The sequence below is a fragment of the Macrotis lagotis genome, chromosome 4 (assembly GCF_037893015.1).
Source record: "Macrotis lagotis isolate mMagLag1 chromosome 4, bilby.v1.9.chrom.fasta, whole genome shotgun sequence".
In the NCBI taxonomy this organism is placed as follows: Eukaryota; Metazoa; Chordata; class Mammalia; order Peramelemorphia; family Peramelidae; genus Macrotis; species Macrotis lagotis.
The window spans coordinates 174581220-174601652 of record NC_133661.1 but is presented as its reverse complement, the minus strand read 5'-3'; the positions used below and the strand labels follow the sequence as shown (position 1 = coordinate 174601652).

At 34.9% G+C, this 20433-nt stretch overlaps 1 protein-coding gene across 11 annotated transcripts in view; it reads right to left on the bottom strand.

Moving 5' to 3' along the window:
- Positions 1-15418: 15418 nt before the first annotated feature.
- Positions 15419-20433, bottom strand: part of ATP8B4 (ATPase phospholipid transporting 8B4 (putative)) — a 437330-nt gene continuing 432315 nt past the window's right edge. For all 11 annotated transcript variants that reach the window (XM_074234707.1, XM_074234704.1, XM_074234702.1 and 8 more), the window contains one exon: positions 15419-18266. In XM_074234707.1, the coding sequence (XP_074090808.1) occupies positions 17985-18266 (282 nt within the window). In that variant the 3' untranslated portion in view covers positions 15419-17984. The remainder of the gene's footprint in view (positions 18267-20433) is intronic.

Here is a 20433-nt window from a genome sequence, read left to right as displayed (position 1 = left end):
CCCCTCCATGATACCACCCCCCCCTTTTCAGTCCTCAACCATTTCTTTGTCTTCTATGCTTTTCCTATATTTTCAGACCAAACAAATTAGTATTCAAGAATATACTGGTTTATATATAGCTGTAATGGATCATAGCTGAATCCATATACTGAGCCCCTATTTGCATTGAATTTTTTTTTCCTTGATCTATGAAAAAGGACAATTTACTTGAGCTAAAGCATGGGTAAGTCAGAGAAATTGATATTTCACAATATGTCATTCTTATAGATGGTTGAATTGGCATAATGGAGAGACCAGTAGATCTGAGGTTAGGAAGGCCTGAATTCAAATTCTGCTTCAGATACTTACTAAGTATGTGACCCTGGACAAGTCACTATTATCTTTCAGTCTGTTTTCTTTTCTGGAAAATGACAATAATAAAAACCCCTATCTGACAAGATTTTTGTGTTAACCCAAATGAGATAGTATATATAATATTCTTTACAAGCCTTAGTTCTTAGCTATTAGTGATTTGTCATATTGTTAAAATATACTATTTGTTCCATATATGTGTATATACATACATACATACATACATATATATTTGACTTTAAAAAGAAGCATTCACAATCTCTTTGGATAATCTTTGTTTATACACCCACACATACACACACACACCCATCTTGGCTCATGTAATTTTCACATTTCTGTGAAATGATGTTAGAACCCTCATTTTGCAGAGAAAGAAACTGTGATAGAGAGGGATGATCATAGAACGTAAATATACAAAAGACTTTAGATGTCATTTAACCCAGTCCCCTCAGTTTACAGATGAGGAAACTGAGACCCAGAAGGATTAAATGGTTTTCCTAGTGGCATGTAGCTAGTAACAAATGGTGGAGGCTGGGACTCAAACCCATATCTTCCAACACCACGTCCAGATCTCTTTCCACTACATCACACTTACTGGCATCCTGGACTTCCTACCCTGAGGAGTAAATTGCCAGATATTCTTATTTAAGGCTCAGAAAAACAAAAGCCAAGGAGGCATGACTCTGCAAAATTATTCCTAGTACTCTTCTCAAATCAATGTTCCATGAGTAACCTAAACTCACTTTATTTGAAATTCCCAAATGACTGTTCTCTGTTGGAGGGGTGCACACAGAAGTAAGGTGAATTTAGAAACTTCCTCAGAGTCACAGAATGCATCAAGAAAAATGACCAGATGACTATTTCTAGCTCCAAAATGTTCATTCAGGTACCTTGTCTATGCTACATATGAGTGAGAGAGTAAATTTTGTCTAATGCCTGTGACAATTTCTCATATTTCCATTAATATTTTTGGATCAATCAACAAAAGACAATTCTACAATATCAATCTTCCAAAACCTTGATTGTTCACTATTTATCAGATTTATGATGTCTGTATTATTGAAAAGTTTGTCATCAATCTTCCACAAAACAAAATTTTATATTCTTCAAGCACCAGCACTCAAGAGGAATTTTTAAAAGTCTATGTCTTATTAAATTTTATCCGTTTTGTCTGATACAGGATATTGGTGCAGAAGTAAGAAACAGTGAACTCTAGAGTTCAAGTGCAGGATGTGGTTATTGCATATTATTCATTCATCCCTGGCAAAGAAGGAGACTCCTTCGTCAAAGTCTAATGTTACCAAAGAGTCATCGTCAATGCTTTACGTGCAGTGCGGTTTTCATGTCAGTTGTGAGCCTGAGTCATTCCCATTATTTCCTTTTGCATACACATTGGATTTATAGCCTGACGCAAAATGTCTTGGGGTTCCATTCCCAACATTAACCTTGCAGGAGCAGTGGACAAGCCCACGCCTATGGTTTTACATTTTTGTTTGCTTCATTTTGGCAAATATATTTCTAGACTACAATGTGAAAATAAGATCACCAAAGAAAAAGGGGATCTTAACTGGTTCAGAAATTCAAACTGTGAAGCCCCAGTGGATAAATGTAAACTTATAGATGAGATGTAATCCACTAGGAGCATTGAATCCTGAGTTCCTATATAATCTAAAAGTATATAAGGACAAATTAAGGAAAGTAAAAGATATTAAAGCTTGAAATTTTCCAAATATATTTGAAGTTAAAGAGATATATATCAAATTTTCTTAAATAGGACTTCCATTAAAATTTCTCTACATCAGTAATGGCAAACTCAAATAGAAACAGGAGCCACTAAACTGTATACATCTATCTATTAGATTGAGCTGGTAGAACAAAATATCACCTTAAAGATGCTCCTCCAATCTTAAGTCCCTTTTGCCTAGGACAAAAATTATATAAGATTCCTTTAATTAAGATAACTTTATTTCAACCACTAAATATTTATTTATTTATTTGTTTGTTTGTTTGCTTGTTTGTTTGTTTAAATGCTTCCTATGTACCAGTTACTGACAATTTTTTGAGGGAAGATTTCATGAAAGATGGTAGATTTGTATTTGACTTTAAAGGATAGGTAGACCTGAACAGATGAGGAAAAGGAAGACATTCTAGGCACACAGCAAAGACTTGGAAACAGGAGAGCACAGAGTATATTCAGAAGACAGAGAATGTGTCTGTTATAAAGAATGTGTGGGAGAGTCTGTCAACTCTTTCTCAGAAGTAAGTTAGCATTCTTTATCCTTAGACCTCCAGAATCTTGGTTGTAATTACCTTGACCAGAGTTATTTACTCTTTTAAAGATCTTTGTCTTTACAGTACAATTGATATTATATAAATTGCTCTCCTGGTTCTGTTCACTTCACTCTGCAGGCAAGAAATACACATTTTTTATGACCAGTAAAGAATTTCATTTTGCTTGATTACTCATATTTGTTACAAGAACTTTGTTTTTCTTTTTTCCTTTCTTTTTTTTTCTTTTTAGGTTTTTGCAAGGCAAATGGGGTTAAGTGGCTTGCCCAAGGCCACACAGCTAGGTAATTAAGTGTCTGAGACCAGATTTGAACCCAGGTACTCCTGAATCCAAGGCCGGTGCTTTATCCACTACGCCACCTAGCCGCCCCAAGAACTTTGTTTTTCTATTCTTCCTGGCACTAATAGAAAGAAACACTTATTAATTGAAAAAATAATTAAAAAACAATGTGTGAAACTGATACAAAGGGAAGTAAGCAGGACCAAGAGAACACTGTACACAGTAATAGCAATACATATGATTTTCCATGAATGTCTTAGTTATCTTCAGCAATTCGATGATTCCAGACAATTTCAAAGGGCTTATAATGAAAAATTCTATCAACATCTAGATAAAGAACAGATGGAGATTGAATGCAGATCAAAGAATCTATTTTTTTTTGCTTTTTTTCATGGCTTTTTAAAATGTTCGTCTGTATTTCCTTTCACAGCATGACTAATATAGAAATATGTTTCATGATTATACATGCATAAGCTATCAAATTGTTTTCTATCTCAGGAAATGGGGAGGTAAAGTAGAAAGAGAGAAAATTTGTAATTCAAATTTTTAAAAAGAACGTCAAAATTGTCTTTATATGTAGGTGGGAAAAATAAAATATTGTTTTTAAAACAAAGAAAGAATGGGTGAAAGGCATTAATATGACATAAAATTCAAAAGTTAGAGTAGAACCAGACTATAGAGGCCTTGAATGCCAGGGAGAGAATTTTAATATTACTTGATAAACAATAAGGAACCATTGAAAAGTTTGGAGCAAAAATATTTGACAACACAAGATGGGGGAGAGGCAGTTAGGTGGCACAGTGGATAGAGCACTGGCCCTGGAGTCAGGAGGACCTGAGTTCAAATCTGACCATAGGCACTTAATAATTACCTAGTTCTGTGACCTTGGGCAAGTCACTTAATCCCATTGCCTGGCCAAAAAAAAACAGTTTAAAAAAAGACAGTATTGGTACATAAGAAATATTACTCTAATAAGGACATAATTAAAGGATAAATTAGACAGGGGAGAATAAGTGAATTTGAGAGCTAGGAGGGTCTCAGTAGCCACATAGAGAAGGAAGATGCCTAATAAATTATCATCCAACCTCTGCTTAAAGACTTCTACAAATAGGTTCCAACAACCTCTCTAGGCAGCCCATTCTCCTTTTAAAGAGCTTGGTAAAGATATTAGAAATAAGGGGCAGGTAAATGTCTCAGTAGATCCAGCCTCAGGAACCTGACATTTGCTTGCTATGTAATCCTGGGCAACTCACTTAACCCCACTGCCTTGCCAAAGGTGGGAGAGGAAAGAAGTTAGAAATAAGGAAATTATTTCTACCAAAAGAAAAAACGCATTTTTATTTAAATACATTTTAAACAAGTGTCATGGAAGGAAACTCTTTAAAACAAATGGGAATCATTTTTAAAATTCTACATGCAAGAATTACATGTAGATTAACCAAATATATTTTTAACTTCATTTTTATCTTTTAAAAGAATTAGAAAGTTTTTCTGCTATTAAGACTTAACTGACCTATTTGCAAATTCCACTTTTGGAGAAAGAAGGAAGTCTTGTTGGAAAATAGCCCAAGCAGGTGATAATTAGGACCTGTATTTAGAGTTAGTCAATGGTCTATGCTTTTATTAGACATCTACTGCATTATATGTCAAATGCTGCCAAGTAAGATCTGGAGATATAGAAAAAGTCAAAAATAGACCTTGCTCACAAAAAGTTCCTGGTCTAATTCAAAGATAACATATAAACAATTAAGTACAAACAAAATAGAGGTAAATAATATTCAGGCAATATGTTTATGTTAGGAAGAATAGAGGAAGAGCTGGACAGGCAAGATTAGAAGTATCAATGGTTAGGGATTGGGAATTGATTTAATATTAAAGACTTTAAGGTTCACTGTAAGAAATTCTCTTTTGTTTTTACTCATGAGCACCTGACTTAATATGAGAGTCATTCTAGGAATATATATGTGTGTATCAAGAAGAAGACATGCATCAGTTCTGAAGTGAAATGAGAAATTTGAAGAACAGTTCCTCTAAAATTTCATGTATAGACATATATAAATATTTTATTTTTCCCCAATTATGTTGAAACAATTTTTACATTTTAAAAAAAGTTTTGAGTTTCAAATTCTATTCCTCCTGCCTCCCCCCCTCCCTCCTCTGAGACAGTATGCAACTTTATATAGTTTATATATGTGTAATTGTATAAAACATTTGTATATTAATTTTACTGAAGTTCTTTTTCGAAAATCTGTCACCTCCCAATGACTGTCAACCTAACCAATAAAACCCTCTCCTGTAAACAAAAACAAATAGCCATGATCAAACAAATAAATATACTGACTATATCTGAAAATGTTAACATATACCATTCTTTGCTTCACCATCAACCCAATCAATCAGTAAACTTTTATAAAAGCAAATATTACATACCAAGTAGTGTGAAAGATATCAGAGATATAAATAAAAATGCCAAATGGTTTGTGTCCCCAGAGAGTTTATGTTCTACTCTATCATTCTTCTAATTGGTCACTTCAGTTATCAGAATTCTGATGTCTTTCAATATCTCTTCATTAATTTCCCACCTCCAACAAAATTTTTATGTTCCTTAAGTACCAATATTGAGGAGAAATGTTTAAAAGTTAGTTTCTTATTACATTTCATTGTTTTTCTGTATTGCGCCACTATTATTTTCTCCCACTCATGGTTCCACAGGTGTAACACTTCTGTTACATTATGATTTTAACAGGCTTTTGCGGACTAGGGAAACTAGGAAACTAAAACCCTTTATATCACTTTTTCACAGGGAAAATTGCTAAGTTCCAAATGATTGATAAATGAAATGAAATTAAATTAAATTAAAAACAAATCAGGATTCAGGCTTTTATATGTGGTAGCTCCTTTATGAGAAAAAAAATACTGATGTGGTTTCCATGTCACTGTTCTCCCTTCCCCATTAAAAGAAGCTCAAGACTGAAAGCCTTAATCATTTCACAGTTTGCTTCCACCGTGAGACTTGGATTCAGTCATTCCTAGTTCTTTGTGATTTGGAACTCCTAACTTTTATGTCCTACTTGCTTGTACTGCCTAACTTTGTGGATTAATCTCAAATAGAACCATTTTGTCTACTTAATTGCTGGGGCTTCCTCAAATTTGGCATTCCCAGTTTACTTTTGTTCTCCCTACTTACTCTTCAACTTCCATTTAAAAGAGACCATATGATAGTCTCCAAAAGCTGCTCACCATCTACCCCTTATTGGCCACTGAACATTGATAAGGCTTTGACACTTTTGAATCACAACCTATATAGAGTTTTTAAATGTGTATGTAAAACATAAGTGTGACACCCTCCTCCCACCTTGCCTAGTGGATTACGTATATAAGGGCTCAAGGTATTTTTTGGGGACTACATACCACCAGAATCACAACTTATAAGTCCCACCCCAACTAGCCAGAGGATGCAATTAGCCCAAAGCAAAGGCATTTATGGTTTATCCTCCCTTTTTGAAGAAGAGCATGACATCAGAAAAGGTGATGCCATGACAAGAATATGAATTGGATTTGAGTGAAGGGTACGCTGCTAAGTCATCAGCCTTACTTTTTCCTCCAGTGCCATCTGGGTCGAGTGGTCAGATATGAATCAGGACAGCTGAAGATGACACTGGATGTGAGCCAATCAGGGTTAAGTGACTAGCCCAAGGTCACACAGCTAATAAGTAGCAGTGTCTGAGTCTGGACTCAAACTCCTGTCTTCCTGACTCCAAAGTCAGAGCTCTATTCTCTGTGCCTCCTAGCTGAAAAAAGAATATTGTAAGAAAAGTAGCAATAAAGTATTTTCCCCATAAACCTAGAACTTAATCCCACAAATACAACCTCAGTGGGGAAAAATGTATATAAAAAAGTTAACATGTATGACTTAGCTGGGTTATATGTGTCGGGGGCACTCATGGAAAGAAAATGGCCAAGGGACAACTCATATCAGACAAGGTAAGTAGTCTCTGTTGGGAAAAGTGTAAATGCAGTCAGGCATTGCTCTTTTCTGGTCTCCTGTCAGTATTGCTTGTATTTGAACTTTTAGATCCATCATTTTTGCCACATGCAGGTACATTAGTCACAAGGTTGTAGAGCATCTCTCTTATAGAATCGTTTCAGTACACCTATAGTCTTTAATTGAGGTGCCAGCTCTTGATTCAGAATTGTCAGGTGCAATCATTGCCCCATTTACCTTCAAATCCACAGGCATTTTGATACAATTCTTGTAGAAAACTTACAGTTATTTTTTTGTACATTAACATAATCTGAATGTTAGAATGGATGTTTCCTCACCAGGAGATTTCTTCCTTCAGGTTTAAAGTCCTTTGGAACACAGAATCAGGGCTATCCTAGCTTGTGCTTTCAATCTTAAATTAATTTTAAGCCTTTCTTTCCTGGTTATTGAAGCCCCACCTGTTTTTCTGCAGACTCACTTTTAATTAGAGTGAGAAATTCCATACAATTCCCTATTTAATTCCAATAGCTAAACTGCTCGGAGTCTGTGTCATCAAATACACAACAAAGAGTCCATATGGACAAGAACAAAAATGAAATATAACAACTCATCACACTACTCACAAATTTCGCTATTGCTTTATGAAATTTCTGAGTTAATGGCAGGAAGAAACAGGAAAGGCAGTGAAAAATAGAGTATGACAACTAGATGAAAGTAGCTAGATGCTAGATGCTATATAGATGGAAGCTAGGTAGTATTGTGGAGGGAGCACTGGGTCTGGAGTAAGGAAGACTAAGCTCAAATCCTGCCTCAGACACTTACCAGTTGTGTGATCCTGGGCAAGTCACTTAAACCCTGTTTGTCTCAGTTTCTCATATACAAAATGAACTGGAAAAGAAAATGGCAAATCACTCCAGTATCTATGCCAAGGAAATCCCAGCTAGAGTCATGAAGAGTTGGACATAACTGTACTGTAAATTAACTGGCACATTAGATAGCACATATAAAATGCTTTTCACATTTTATAGTGTTATATAAATGCTAGTTATTATGTCTAGAAATTAAATTGATTTCATATCTGCTTAGAGAAAACCCCTCAAAGATGTGGCAGTATTATAGTGATTAGAGAAGGAATAAAAGGGGAAGGACTCAATCTGAAGAATTTGAAATTTATACTTTTTTAGAAACTTTCTAAAAGATACAAATATGTATGTTAGAATCTGGTTTTCCTTTTTAGAATCACTTAAAGTAAATATCATTTGGTGTTTTTGATTTAAAGTTTTTATGTAACATAAGTTATTTTTGTGGTGTGAATTAGAATTACAAAAGTAAAAAAGGTTAAATTCAGCCATAGCTTAATGCACAAGCCCTATGGGAATGCCAATCCTCTATAGCAAAACAGGTTAGAAATTTCAAAATCAACACAAATCACTCAAAGTCAAGTTGACTTGCTACACTGAATTTCAGAGACAATACCCTATTGAGCACAAAAGGCAGTGAAGGACAAAAAACACCAACAGATACAGCAAATTCATCCTCCTGCTCAACACAGTACTAAAAAATCATTGAGAAGAGAGACCAGGCTATTTCTCAGGACAAAGGAACATGGTAAACTCTTACAAATCCTGCAGGATCATAAATGTAATTTTAGTTTGGCTTTAGGAGTTAGTTTCATCAGCCTACAATATGATGCCAATTCAGGTTGGAAATTACCATGATTTCCAGCAAATCTTGGATCTAAGAAACAGGGTAAGCACCAATAAACTCATTGCTTATAGAGATACTTTCATTTTTGTACTTTTATCACCACTGCTTAGAGCAATACCTGAAACATCATAGGCACTTCCTAATCCTTTAATACTTGATTTTTTTGGTTTAGTTTTTTGTTTTTACCTTGGATTAATCTAACTCCCCTAAAGTTTTCCTCTCAAATTCTTCACTGTAATAAAGATGCAACTTTGGCTGTCAAAGGTTATTATAGTAGGGCACGACATCTATGAGATCTCAGCAAGTTGAAAAGTATTCAGATATGTGTCAAATGAAAGGCTATATATCTTTTGTCCACGGAACAAGTGAGCTAATAAGTGTATAAGCTCATCATCTATAAAGATGAATAAACTGAAGTCCAGAGACACTAAGTCACTTGCTCATGGATACAAAGTTAGTATGTATAGAAGTACAAGGGTTATATAAATATAGACTACATTCCATACTAGGCTGGTTATTAGGTGATTAATTATTTAACTCTAGCAACCCATTAAACAAAGATGCCTCTGTAGATGGATCAGAGTGTTAGAAAAGGCCTAGAGGGTATTAAGAACCACTGAGATTTAGACCATCCACAAATATGAACTTACCTCCTGTTAAGCTAAATGTGAGATCCTTGTTTATCATAAACTGGGACCACAAGAAACTGGGACCACATACTACCTGAACCATGTTAATACTGACATTGCCATTATCAATGAAACTAAAATATAATAGGATATTTAGCTAAATGGAAGGGTACTTCACAAGTTCTCCCTTACAAGTCTTGAAGGAAACAAGGTATTCTGGTTGAGATGGAGAAGAACATTGTAAGGATGGGGCACAGCCAGTGGAAAGTCATGTGTAAGGAATGTCTTAAAAGACCAGTTTGGCTGGACTGAAGAGGGCAAGAAATAGAATAATATATATGACTGAAAAGGTAGGTTGGGGCTAACATATAAAGGACTTTAAAAGTCAAGTTGCGGTCTAACATATAAAGGACTTTAAAAGTCAAGTTGCGGTATTTGTATTTTATTTGGGGAGGCAATAGGGAGCCACTGGAGTTTATTGAGTATGGTAGTCCTGACCAAATTTCTTCAGGAAAATTACTCTGGCAGATGCATGAAGGACTCTTCAGTGGAGCATCTAGCATATAATTGGTGCTTAATAAGTATTAGTTGACTAATTTGCTCATGCTCCTAATGTATATAAGCAAAATGAACACCAAAGGTATTGCATCTTTGTGCACCAGTTTGTTCCAATGAATTGAGTTTCTATGAACAACTCAACAGCATTCTCCAAATAAGTTAATACATACCTTACTACTTGATGATTTCACTACAAAGATGGGCATAGGGAGGATAATGGAAAATATTGGAAAACTCATAATTCATAATTAAGAAACAAAATGAACCAGTACACTATGAGGATCAGTCGAAGAAACTGCAGATATGGGTTCTTATGAAGAAAAGATACAGGGGAGACTTTCCCTAATGATAGCTATCTTCAGGTAGATATTTGGACAATTATCATGTGGAGGAATGATTAAAGTGGTTCTGTTTGACCTCAGAGGGCAGAAGTGGGAGCAGAAGTAAAATTTGCAAAGAAAACAATTTAGGCTTGATATCATGAAAAACTTCTGAATAAATTTAGCTGCTTAGAAGTGTAACTAAGTGATTCCAGGTGATGGTGAGTTTCCCCTCCGTGGATGTCTTGAAGCAGAGGCTGGACAATTATTTGTCCAGTATAGCATAGTAGGAATTTCTTTCATGCATGGATTAATCTAGATGGCCACTAGTAGTTTCAGAATTTTATGATTTTTAGGACTTGCCTAGGGTCACATACACATACATATATACATACATACAATATAGGGACAGAACTGAGCCTAGAATCTTGATCTTTTTGTAATAGCATTTTTTTAACTCAAAAAACCAACTCTTTGGAAACGATTATTTTTTATTACACTTTGATAGAGCTAATTTTGAGATGGAAGAGTTGAGGGAGAAGGATTAGGCCTAATGAAGCAGTACTGGAACTCAAAGTGATTTTGTAAGTTTTATTATTATTTAATTTCCTTTTATGATTTCTATGTACTTATGTAGGTACAAGATGACAAATTATAGATGGTCTAATTTTCATATTTACATCTTAACAAAGTCATTTGCTCTTATAATGTCATTATTGGACTTTTATACTGTGACAATTTAGCAGGAATGTGCTTTTGAACAAATACTTGTGATAATGGAAAGATTTTTCTATGTGTCTGTTCTAAAAACCATTAGTTTACGAGAATCTAAGTAATGGTGACTCTTATTGGTCATAGTACATGTGGGTGATCTTTTCTACAGTCTCAAGTTTCATTAACCCCCACCAAATTATCAAAGCCACTAATATTTGCAAATGTTTTATTTATAAAAAATACTGAATTGATAATTATACAATAACAGGTATATAATCATTTTTATACAAAAAAGGATTTTGGAAAGATAGTATTCAAATAGAAATCAACACTATTATTTGGAATATATCATGAACTAGATAATTCAATAATTAGTATAACCAAATCTTGATTTTCATAGAAGTAAATGAATAAAATTTCAGTAGGAGTATTTTTGTCAAATGACAATGTGAAGCTTATTCACCTTGGAGAAAAAGGAAAATATAGTAGCTACAATTTTTAACTTCAATTTCATATTATAGTTTCGAAACATAAAATTTCTTTTAACCACAATAAGAATCTCTAGAATACTCAATTAGAATTTTGGAATCTATACTCTACTTTTAGAAGAGGCATATCTTAAGAAAAGTAGCTGAGGGTCAGTTAGGTGGCACAGTGGATAGAGTACCAGCCCTGGAGTCAGGTGGACCTGAGTTCAAATGCAGCCACAGACACTTAATAATGCCTGGCTGTGTGACCTTGGGCAAGTCACTTATCCCCATTGCCTTAAATAAATTTAAAAAAAGGAAAAGTAGCTGATTTTAGGGATTCAATGTACCTCCAGCAATCAGGCCAATAGATGAAGGGAAAAACTATGTCTAGTCCACTCTTTTTATACATCAACATTGGTCCAAATATAGGCCAATGTATAAGATGAGAGTTCTTCAACAGGAAAAATGGAATTCTTAGTAAAAAATAGCAATTATAGAATTCTCTTAGGTTTTACACAAAACAGATCTGTAGCACTTAATGTAGCACTTGAATGTAAAGGTGACGATTTAGAAACATTCCCAATAAAGGATACAACGAAAGCAGTGTTTTGTCAAAAGTTCAGTTAACATTTAAAATTCCCCCAAGTCCCCCACCTCTACAAGACCAAAGCCCACATTTCTTAAAAATTTCAAATTTTCACAATTAATCCAATAGGAATTTGATTTATCCTAACCAGAAAATCCTGGTCTGTGAGCCAATTAAATTTATTCTGTTTTTTTTTTTAGGATAAAAACTGAACATTAAAGCAAATTGTTTTAAACTGATTTCTATTCTCTGCTAGTTACAGGAATATTTTTTTTAAAAAGGGAAAAAAGCATTGGTCTTACTGGAAATTTTGAAATACTAGGATGAAGAGGCCACTTCTCTATTTTAAGGAACAGCCACAGACCTGCAAATAAGTACAATTAGACCCATATAATCTTTTGCAATAAGTGTCGAACCATATGGGTTGCTTTGCTCAGCCTTCCAGGCAGTTAAGTGAAATGCTTAGGCCTGAAAATTGCAAAAGTTCATGATTTCTCACTTTGGAATGAGATATGACGCAGGAAGAGTAAACTGCAGATGTTTAGTACCAGATGTTAATGTAAAAATTGGAAAAATCATGGTCCTATATAGTTATAGTTGATGTTAACCACTTCAACTCCATTCTATAGACCAAAACATAAAACTTTTTCAGCCAAAAGATAATTCTGGTAGTTTTGTTCAGCAGCTAAACTATATTTTTGAAGAAGGAAGGAAGGAAGGAAGGAAGGAAGGAAGGAAGGAAGGAAGGAAGGAAGGAAGGGAGGGAGGGAGGGAGGGAGGGAGGGAGGGTGGAAGAAGGGAGGGAGGGTGGGAGGATGGAAGGGAGGAATGGAGGAGGAAGGGAGGGAGGGAAGGAGGATGGAAAGGATAGTCAATAAACATTTATTAATCATCTACTATGGGGAAGGCTGGGCATTGGGCAACAAAGGCAAAAATAAAATCAGATCACTTTCATAAACAGAAGTTTTATTTTAAAAAAACTACACATGCTAATGGATAAAAAAATAGTTACTTCCACAAAACCCCTAAGGACAGATTATTTCGGATAAATATTTAGAGATTCATTTTTAACCTTGTATAGTCTCCATGAATACAATTTCTCAGAATTCTATGTGTAAAATGAATGAGTCTTTTTGTTTGTGGATTTTCCTATTGTTCAGAAGGAACAGGGGCATTTGGAACCTTTTTGCTTTGAGACTTGTCCTTTGAAGTTGAGATGAATTGGGGAAGCCAAATGAATGTCTTCAAAATGCAATGGAAATATTGTTCCATGGATTTGGGAAATGGGAGGAAGTATGTATGTGGCGGGGGGGGGGGATTTTTACACCTCCAAGCATTGAAGTTTCAACTTTAATCTTGAGATATTTGATGCCCAATTGATCTTTTCAAAACATAAAGAAAGATCTGATCTGAATAGTTACAGATCCGTGACTAAAGCATGGGAAATAGTACTGCTATCTACACATGATTGTCATTACTGGCTCTTCCCAAATACCATTTAATACCTGAAGACAGAATGATTGTAAAGAAGGCAGTTAAATGGATGGAGGTAGAAGATGACAATGGAAACAGAAGGCCTTCCTGATTAAGGCAAGTAGTAGCAGAGTGGATCACTAGATTTCCAGGCCTGGAATCAAGAAGACCTGAGTTCATTTGTTATCTATGTAACCTTAAACAAGTCACTCAACCTTATTTTCTTCATCTGTAAAATGGAGGTAATAATAGCACCTGTCTCCAGGGTTGTTGTGAGGAGTAAATGAGATAGTAATTGTGAAGTGTCTTAGTGCCTGGCACATAATATGCACTATTTAAATATTAACTATTATTATTTTTATTATTTATTTTGCATTAGGCACTCTCCCTAACACCTGTACATCATCTAAATTTGTAATGTCCTCTTCTGAATGCTACCTTTGTGGAAAAGACTAGTTTTTAATGCAATATGCTCTAAATTATCTACCCCTCTACTATCTCACTCTCAAAAGTATTTTGACAGAATGCCATAGTTTAACAATATAAGGAGTAGTGTAGCAGTTTTCTGTTATGTAGACTTGCTTCCTCATTCATTCAACCCTGTCCTAGGCACTATATAGACAATGTAGAACCAATAGAAGACCTTGCAGTCAACTACAAAGGAGCATTCAATCTTCAGTCCAGCTTTTTTACAAAAATGAATAAAATCTACAGGTGAAAAAGTCAAGAGTGTAAACTGACTTACCAAGGTTGAACAGTTAGTTAATGGCAGATTTTGGACTGAGATCCAAGTCTCATGACTAAGTAGTACAGTCTTCTTTACAGTAACTTGCTTTGCTTTCATGCTGAATCCTTGAAGGAATTCAACTATCCAGTACTGAATTCCCTTTTCTGAAGTACTTTTTATGATTAAATCAATAAACAAAGTCTCATTACAGAATATTCTTTGCTAGTAAATAGAACAGGAGTCAGCATGATAAGAATGTAGAGTAGACTAGCCTTAAAATCCATAGGACTGATATATACTGATATATAAGCAACTCTGAGCAGCTAACTTAACCACTTAATAACTCAGACAACTCTTTAAAACTATTACAGTTGCTAATTTGCATTGGCAAAAATGCTTGTCATATGTCATATGCCAATGAAAATACAGATCTCCAACAATTTTTAATATGATTAAAGGCAATTCCATCTTTAACTGTATTCTTAGATGCCTAATGAAGTATTCCCTTAAACTCTATTGTTGTTTTAACTATAAAATAATTATTATAGAATATATCATAAAGAAATTTTATGTATGTTTCTACGAATTTTTGTTCAGTCATTTCAATTGTGTCGAATTATTGGTGATCCCTTTTGGTATCTTCTTGGCAAAGAGACTATGATGATTTGCCATTTCCTTCTCCATCTCATTTTACAGATGGAGAAACTGAGAAAAATAGATTAAGCGACTTGCGGAGGGTCACACAGTTGCTATAAGTGCCTGAGGTCAGATTTGAACTCATGAATATGATTCTTCCTACCTCAAGACCAAGCACTCTATTTATTGCATCACCTAGGTATGGATGTGTGTGTGTGTGTGTGTGTGTGTGTGTGTGTGTGTGTGTGTGTGTGTGTGTAGTTTTCAAAAATCTTTATACAGTTTTTTTTTTTTAATTTTCAGTTTGGGATTTTTACTAGTTTGAATTTCATGTGTAGGAGGAATTTAATTTCTCCTGAGGTCTTTCTTACTGGTAATCAAAGTTGGATCATTATCCCAACTGATACCTGGCTAGGACACTATTTACTTTCTCTGTTTTCATATGTCATAGAGCAGAACTAAGGACACATTGAATATAGTTGCATATCATAGTCCTAAACTTCAATGGTTACATTTTAAAATGATGTTTGCTTTTACTTCTGTCTTTTTGTCAACCTCAATAATTAGTTTTTAGATATACAAGGACTTAATGAAGACAGTATGCATATATATCTATGTATATATATATATATATATATATATATATATATATATATATATATATATATATATATATATATATCTTTTAGCACATGTTCCCCAAAAGTGCCAGTTTCTAAGTAGGTACACACCTATTAAAAATAGCCCAACAAGCCTTATTTAAGTACAAAATCTTTCTGAATTTGCATCAATTTCCAAATATATGTGGCTGAGTACAAATTAATCTCTTCTCTCTCCCTTTACAGTTTATATCTTTGGTAACACAGTTCATTAAAAAAAAATTCGATACTCTGAGTAGGCAAGAAAAGAAGGAATAATATGTGTAATTTAGGGAAATTCAACTGGTAGTTGTACATGGTGATTCAGAGCATTGTTAGTGGCTTCAAATTCTAATGGTTTCCTGTTTAAGCTCTGGTTTAGGTAAAGGTCTCTTTTTGCAAAGTCTAGTAAAGTTTGGATAAAAATAGAATGTCATGGGGTAAAAATCCATTATAACCTTCTCTGTATCAGATTTGAGAATGAAACATTTTCTTAAGTGAAAGTGAACTTGCTTGTATCAACCCTTTGGAACACTGAGGCTGTTGTAAACTGATCATATTTCTCTCTCACACTCACTCAGAATATTAGTTTACAAACAGTCTTACCTTCACTCTAACTTAACAAGGTTGGACTTTTCCTGACCTTCTACACACACACACACACACACACACACACACACACACACACACACACACAAACACGCATCCAAACAGTTCAGTTTTGAATCCAACCCTGAGAATTATGTGTATATCCCAAGGTACTTAAGAGAAAAAATTTACCAAAAATAAAAACCCCAACAAAAATAATTTCAAAACCTTTACCAAAGCAAGTGTCCCTGGTTCCCTTCCCAATAAAGAAGAGACCAAAGATCAAATATGCCAAAATTTTACTCAATGATTTTAAGTCTTTAAAAAATATTACAAAAGAAAAGAAATAGTTCCAACTTAACACTGGCATGGTAAAGCTAGGGACAGAAGATATTGTTCACTAGTCCACTTCTGGAAGATCTGTGCACTCTTGCTTACATTACAGATGTACACTTTTCAGTTGAAGAGACAACTAAAGAACCTCTATCCCCCAAAGAAGATATATATACACTTGGTTGTCACAACTTTGAGGAACAGCAGCAAAAATTGCAGTGGAAAGAACAGTGACTCTGACGTCAGAGGATCTGGATTCAAGTATTACCTCTTACACTTACTATCCATATTAATTTAGTCAAGTCATTTGGGCCCCCTGTGCCTCAGTTTTTCTTTTAGACAATTGTCTCAGAGATCCCTTCCAGTTCTTGGGCTACAAGCTATGAGTGTGAAGGCATGATGATTAGGAGTAGTGAGAAGTATATGATGAAATCATAGTATTAAAGAATGGACTTAGCAAAGTGGTGAAAACATTTTTAAAAAACTCTCAGAATTCCCTTAAATGATCAAAATATGAGTTTTTAAAGGAATACTTCAGAAATCACATGGTAAAATAAAAGTTTCATATCTTTAGAACTAAAATTGCTGAAAATATTTGGAGATGCACTATTTGAAAAACTATATAACATGAGGGAGGAATTACTTAGAATGCTTTTTGATGATTTAATAAAGTCACAACTATTGCAAAATGCTATTAAAAGGAACATAGAATATATATATATATATATATATATATATATATATTTGTTCAATATTTAGTCATTTTTTTAATCATGTCTGACTCTTTATGACCCTAAATGGGGTTTTCTTGGCAAAAATACTGGAGTGACTTACCATTTCCTTTTCCAGATCATTTTGTGGAAGAGGAAACTGAGGCAAATGAGGAGTTAAGTGACTTGCCCACAGTCACACAACTAATAAGTTTCTGAGGTCAGATTTGAATTCATGAAGCTGAGTCTTCCATATTCCAAACTTAACACTCTAACCACTGTGCTACCAAATTGCCCCAGGAATATACATTTAGGGAGCCTCCAATATTTCTTGGATACAACAAAATGGTTGTTTGAAAATCTTATGGACAATTGACTCACCTTTACAGATTTTTTTTATCAGTTTGCCTTCTCATTGGTAGCACAGTTAGTAGAGTGAATGTGATTAGTATTCTTTTTTGTTGGTGGTGTTCTGATGTGAATGGTTAATAGTCCTGAATTAATAGGTAAAACAATGAATGACATAGTAACATCATATCTGAGTTAAAGTTTGGACAAATTTGGACAATAAGAGCTGTATACTAGAAGTGATTAATCTTACATGAATGTGCATATAAACCCAGAGTGTTTCCATCTTTCTGAAAGACTACTTAATCTGCATACAAAATCAATTTATCATCTTTCTTCCAAAATAAGAACCTAAAATAAAATAACAACTGTTATCTGGAATAATATAATGTATATGCATGTGTTTACATTGCTAGTGTTTCTTCCACTGAACAAGTTGAAGCATACTGTCCCCATCTGGCCCATGTTTTCCAATGAAACATGCCCCTTCTGGCTCTGGTACTAAAGCAGACATCTGACCAAAATGAAATGAGGCAATCTGCCCCACCACCATTCCCCAATTCCAACCCCTGGAGGCCAGTCAACTTTCAGCCCAGGCTGAAGTTTTAAAAGATAAACTATTTAGTTCAAATTCATCTTGACTCAGAGTTTCACTGTTCTATCCAGGCTAAAGCTGTTCACTGTGTCTGTGGTTTTCTTACATAAATTTTCAATCCAGCTAGTGCTATTATACATAGTCTTTCCCAACCCTGATGTCGGGTGTAGATTTTTCACTCGCATATTTTTTCCAGATGTGATAAGTTCTCCGTAGCCCTCTTGGTGAGCAAATGCATAGCCAGATCTTCGTGAACTAGTTCTCCGGGGTTGACGTTTGTGACTCTTTAGGGGTCTTGCCTTGTCTTGTGCCCTCTGCAACTGACGCACCTAAGAAGGTAAAGGACCCAAGATGAGTCAGATATGCTCAAACTATGACTCTCAAAGAAAGGTGTTATATGTGTTTTCCCTTTGTAGAGCAAAAGTTTACCTGACTTCCCACCTTAATCACAAAAGTAATTAATTGTTCTGATGAATGACAGCCTAATAGAAATACTCCACTGATCAATTTTGATCAGCATGGCCAAAGGTCTCTAGAAAAACAGAATTAATGTTGGTTTGTCCCATCCCCTCTGTAGCCACCTTAAATAAATAGGAACACATTTTTGTCAAGAACTCCGGGTCTAATGTGCAGCTAGATTGCTCAATGGTTAGAACACTGATCCCAAAGTCAGGAGGACCTGAGCTCAAATGTGGCCTCAGACACTAGTTGTGTGACTTTGGCCAAGTCACTTAACCTTTATTAGTTCACATCCAGGGCTATCTCCAGTCTTCCTGATTCATATCTGGCCATTGAACCCAGATGACTCTAGAGGAGAAAGTGAGGCTGGTGACTTAGCACATATACCCTTTCCTCACTCAAATCTAATTCATGAACTTGTCATGGCATGACCTTCCTACTATCATGAGCTTCTTTGAGAACAAAAAACTATTACTAGCCCACTATACACTATCTACATAATTTCAAATAGATATATTTGTCTGTATAGATATACATATGCATGCATGCATACACACACACACACACACACACACACACACACATACACCCTAAATTCAGGTCCCATGCCCTGAGTACAATATTTTTCTTTTCCCTCCTTTCTTGAGGGTCTCAGTAACCTACACATTTGAGTTTTTCTGTGTAATTGGTACCCAGACTTAGAACAATAATGGAGGTTAACAATATTCCAGTTTTTGTAACTTTTCTCTCATTCTGTTTTATAAACTATGGAGAATTTTGGCATCATTTACAGGTAGATGTTTAACATCCCCCTCATTTCACTGTAAAACCATGAAGGCAAAGATCAGAGGCTTGAGTTCTGTGCCCATTTTCCTCTGATTCAGCTGATCTTTTGGAGTCTGATTTTCACGTCAGGGGAAAGTGTTCAAACAGCAAATCATGACCTGACTGAAAATTTGAGAAGACATATACTTCATCTTTCATTTCTTCAGGTCATTCATCATTCTACCTTATATAATAAGAGTCAGCCTAGGGTGTCAAAAAGAAATGACAATGAAGCTCAAGGAGTCCTTTTGAAAATGTGGGGCATATGGAAAACCCAATGGCAATGATATTATTGTGATATTGTGATAAAAATATATTGTTTCATTAGGTAATAAACTCCCATCATTGGAGGTGGTCAAACAGGATGGGTATTGAAGTTTCAGAATTGTGAAGAGGCAATTTTTGCTTTAAGTAGTGTAATGGACTAGATAAGCTTTAAATCTTCAAGATTCTCTGAATTATCCCCCTTCATACTACCAGTCAGGTTGTCTTCAATTTTAAGTTTCCTCATTAGATCAATGTATAACATGGAACCAATGTAAACACTAACAGAATGCCTTTTGTGGGGGGTGGGGGAGGGAAGCAAGAATGAGGGAAAAATTGTAAAACTCAAAATAAATAAAATCTTTCTTTAAAAATAAATTAAATAAAAGTTCCCTTATTAACTCCATTTCTTTTTATCTCTTGGCTTTCAATTAATTTTCTGTTTTCATGTAATCAGGTCTATTTTCTCTAAGACATCTCTATATTCTCCAGATAGTGTCTATCTTATTTACTGCTACATTGCCATTTTTGACACCTGGGTATTTTTTTCTTTCTTTCAACTTTATATTCAGATCATCTACAATACTACTAGTCCTCAATTCAGCATATATTTATTTACCATCTACTATACGAAAAGTGGGGCAGCTAGGTGGCACAGTGGACAGAATCTGGGTCTAAAAACTCATCTTTCTGAGTTCAAATATAGACTCAGATAATTATTAACTGTGTAGCCCTGGGCAAGTCACTTAACCCTGTTTGCTTCAGTTTCATCATCTATATAATGATCTAGAGAAGGAACTGGCAAGTCACTCCAATATTCAGTATACAGAAACATGGAGTCAGACATGGAGTCAGTGTGAAACAATTGGACAACAATAAAACAATGTGAAATACAGTGTGGTAGATACTGGAGATCCAAAAATGATATTAGACATGTTTCAAAATTAG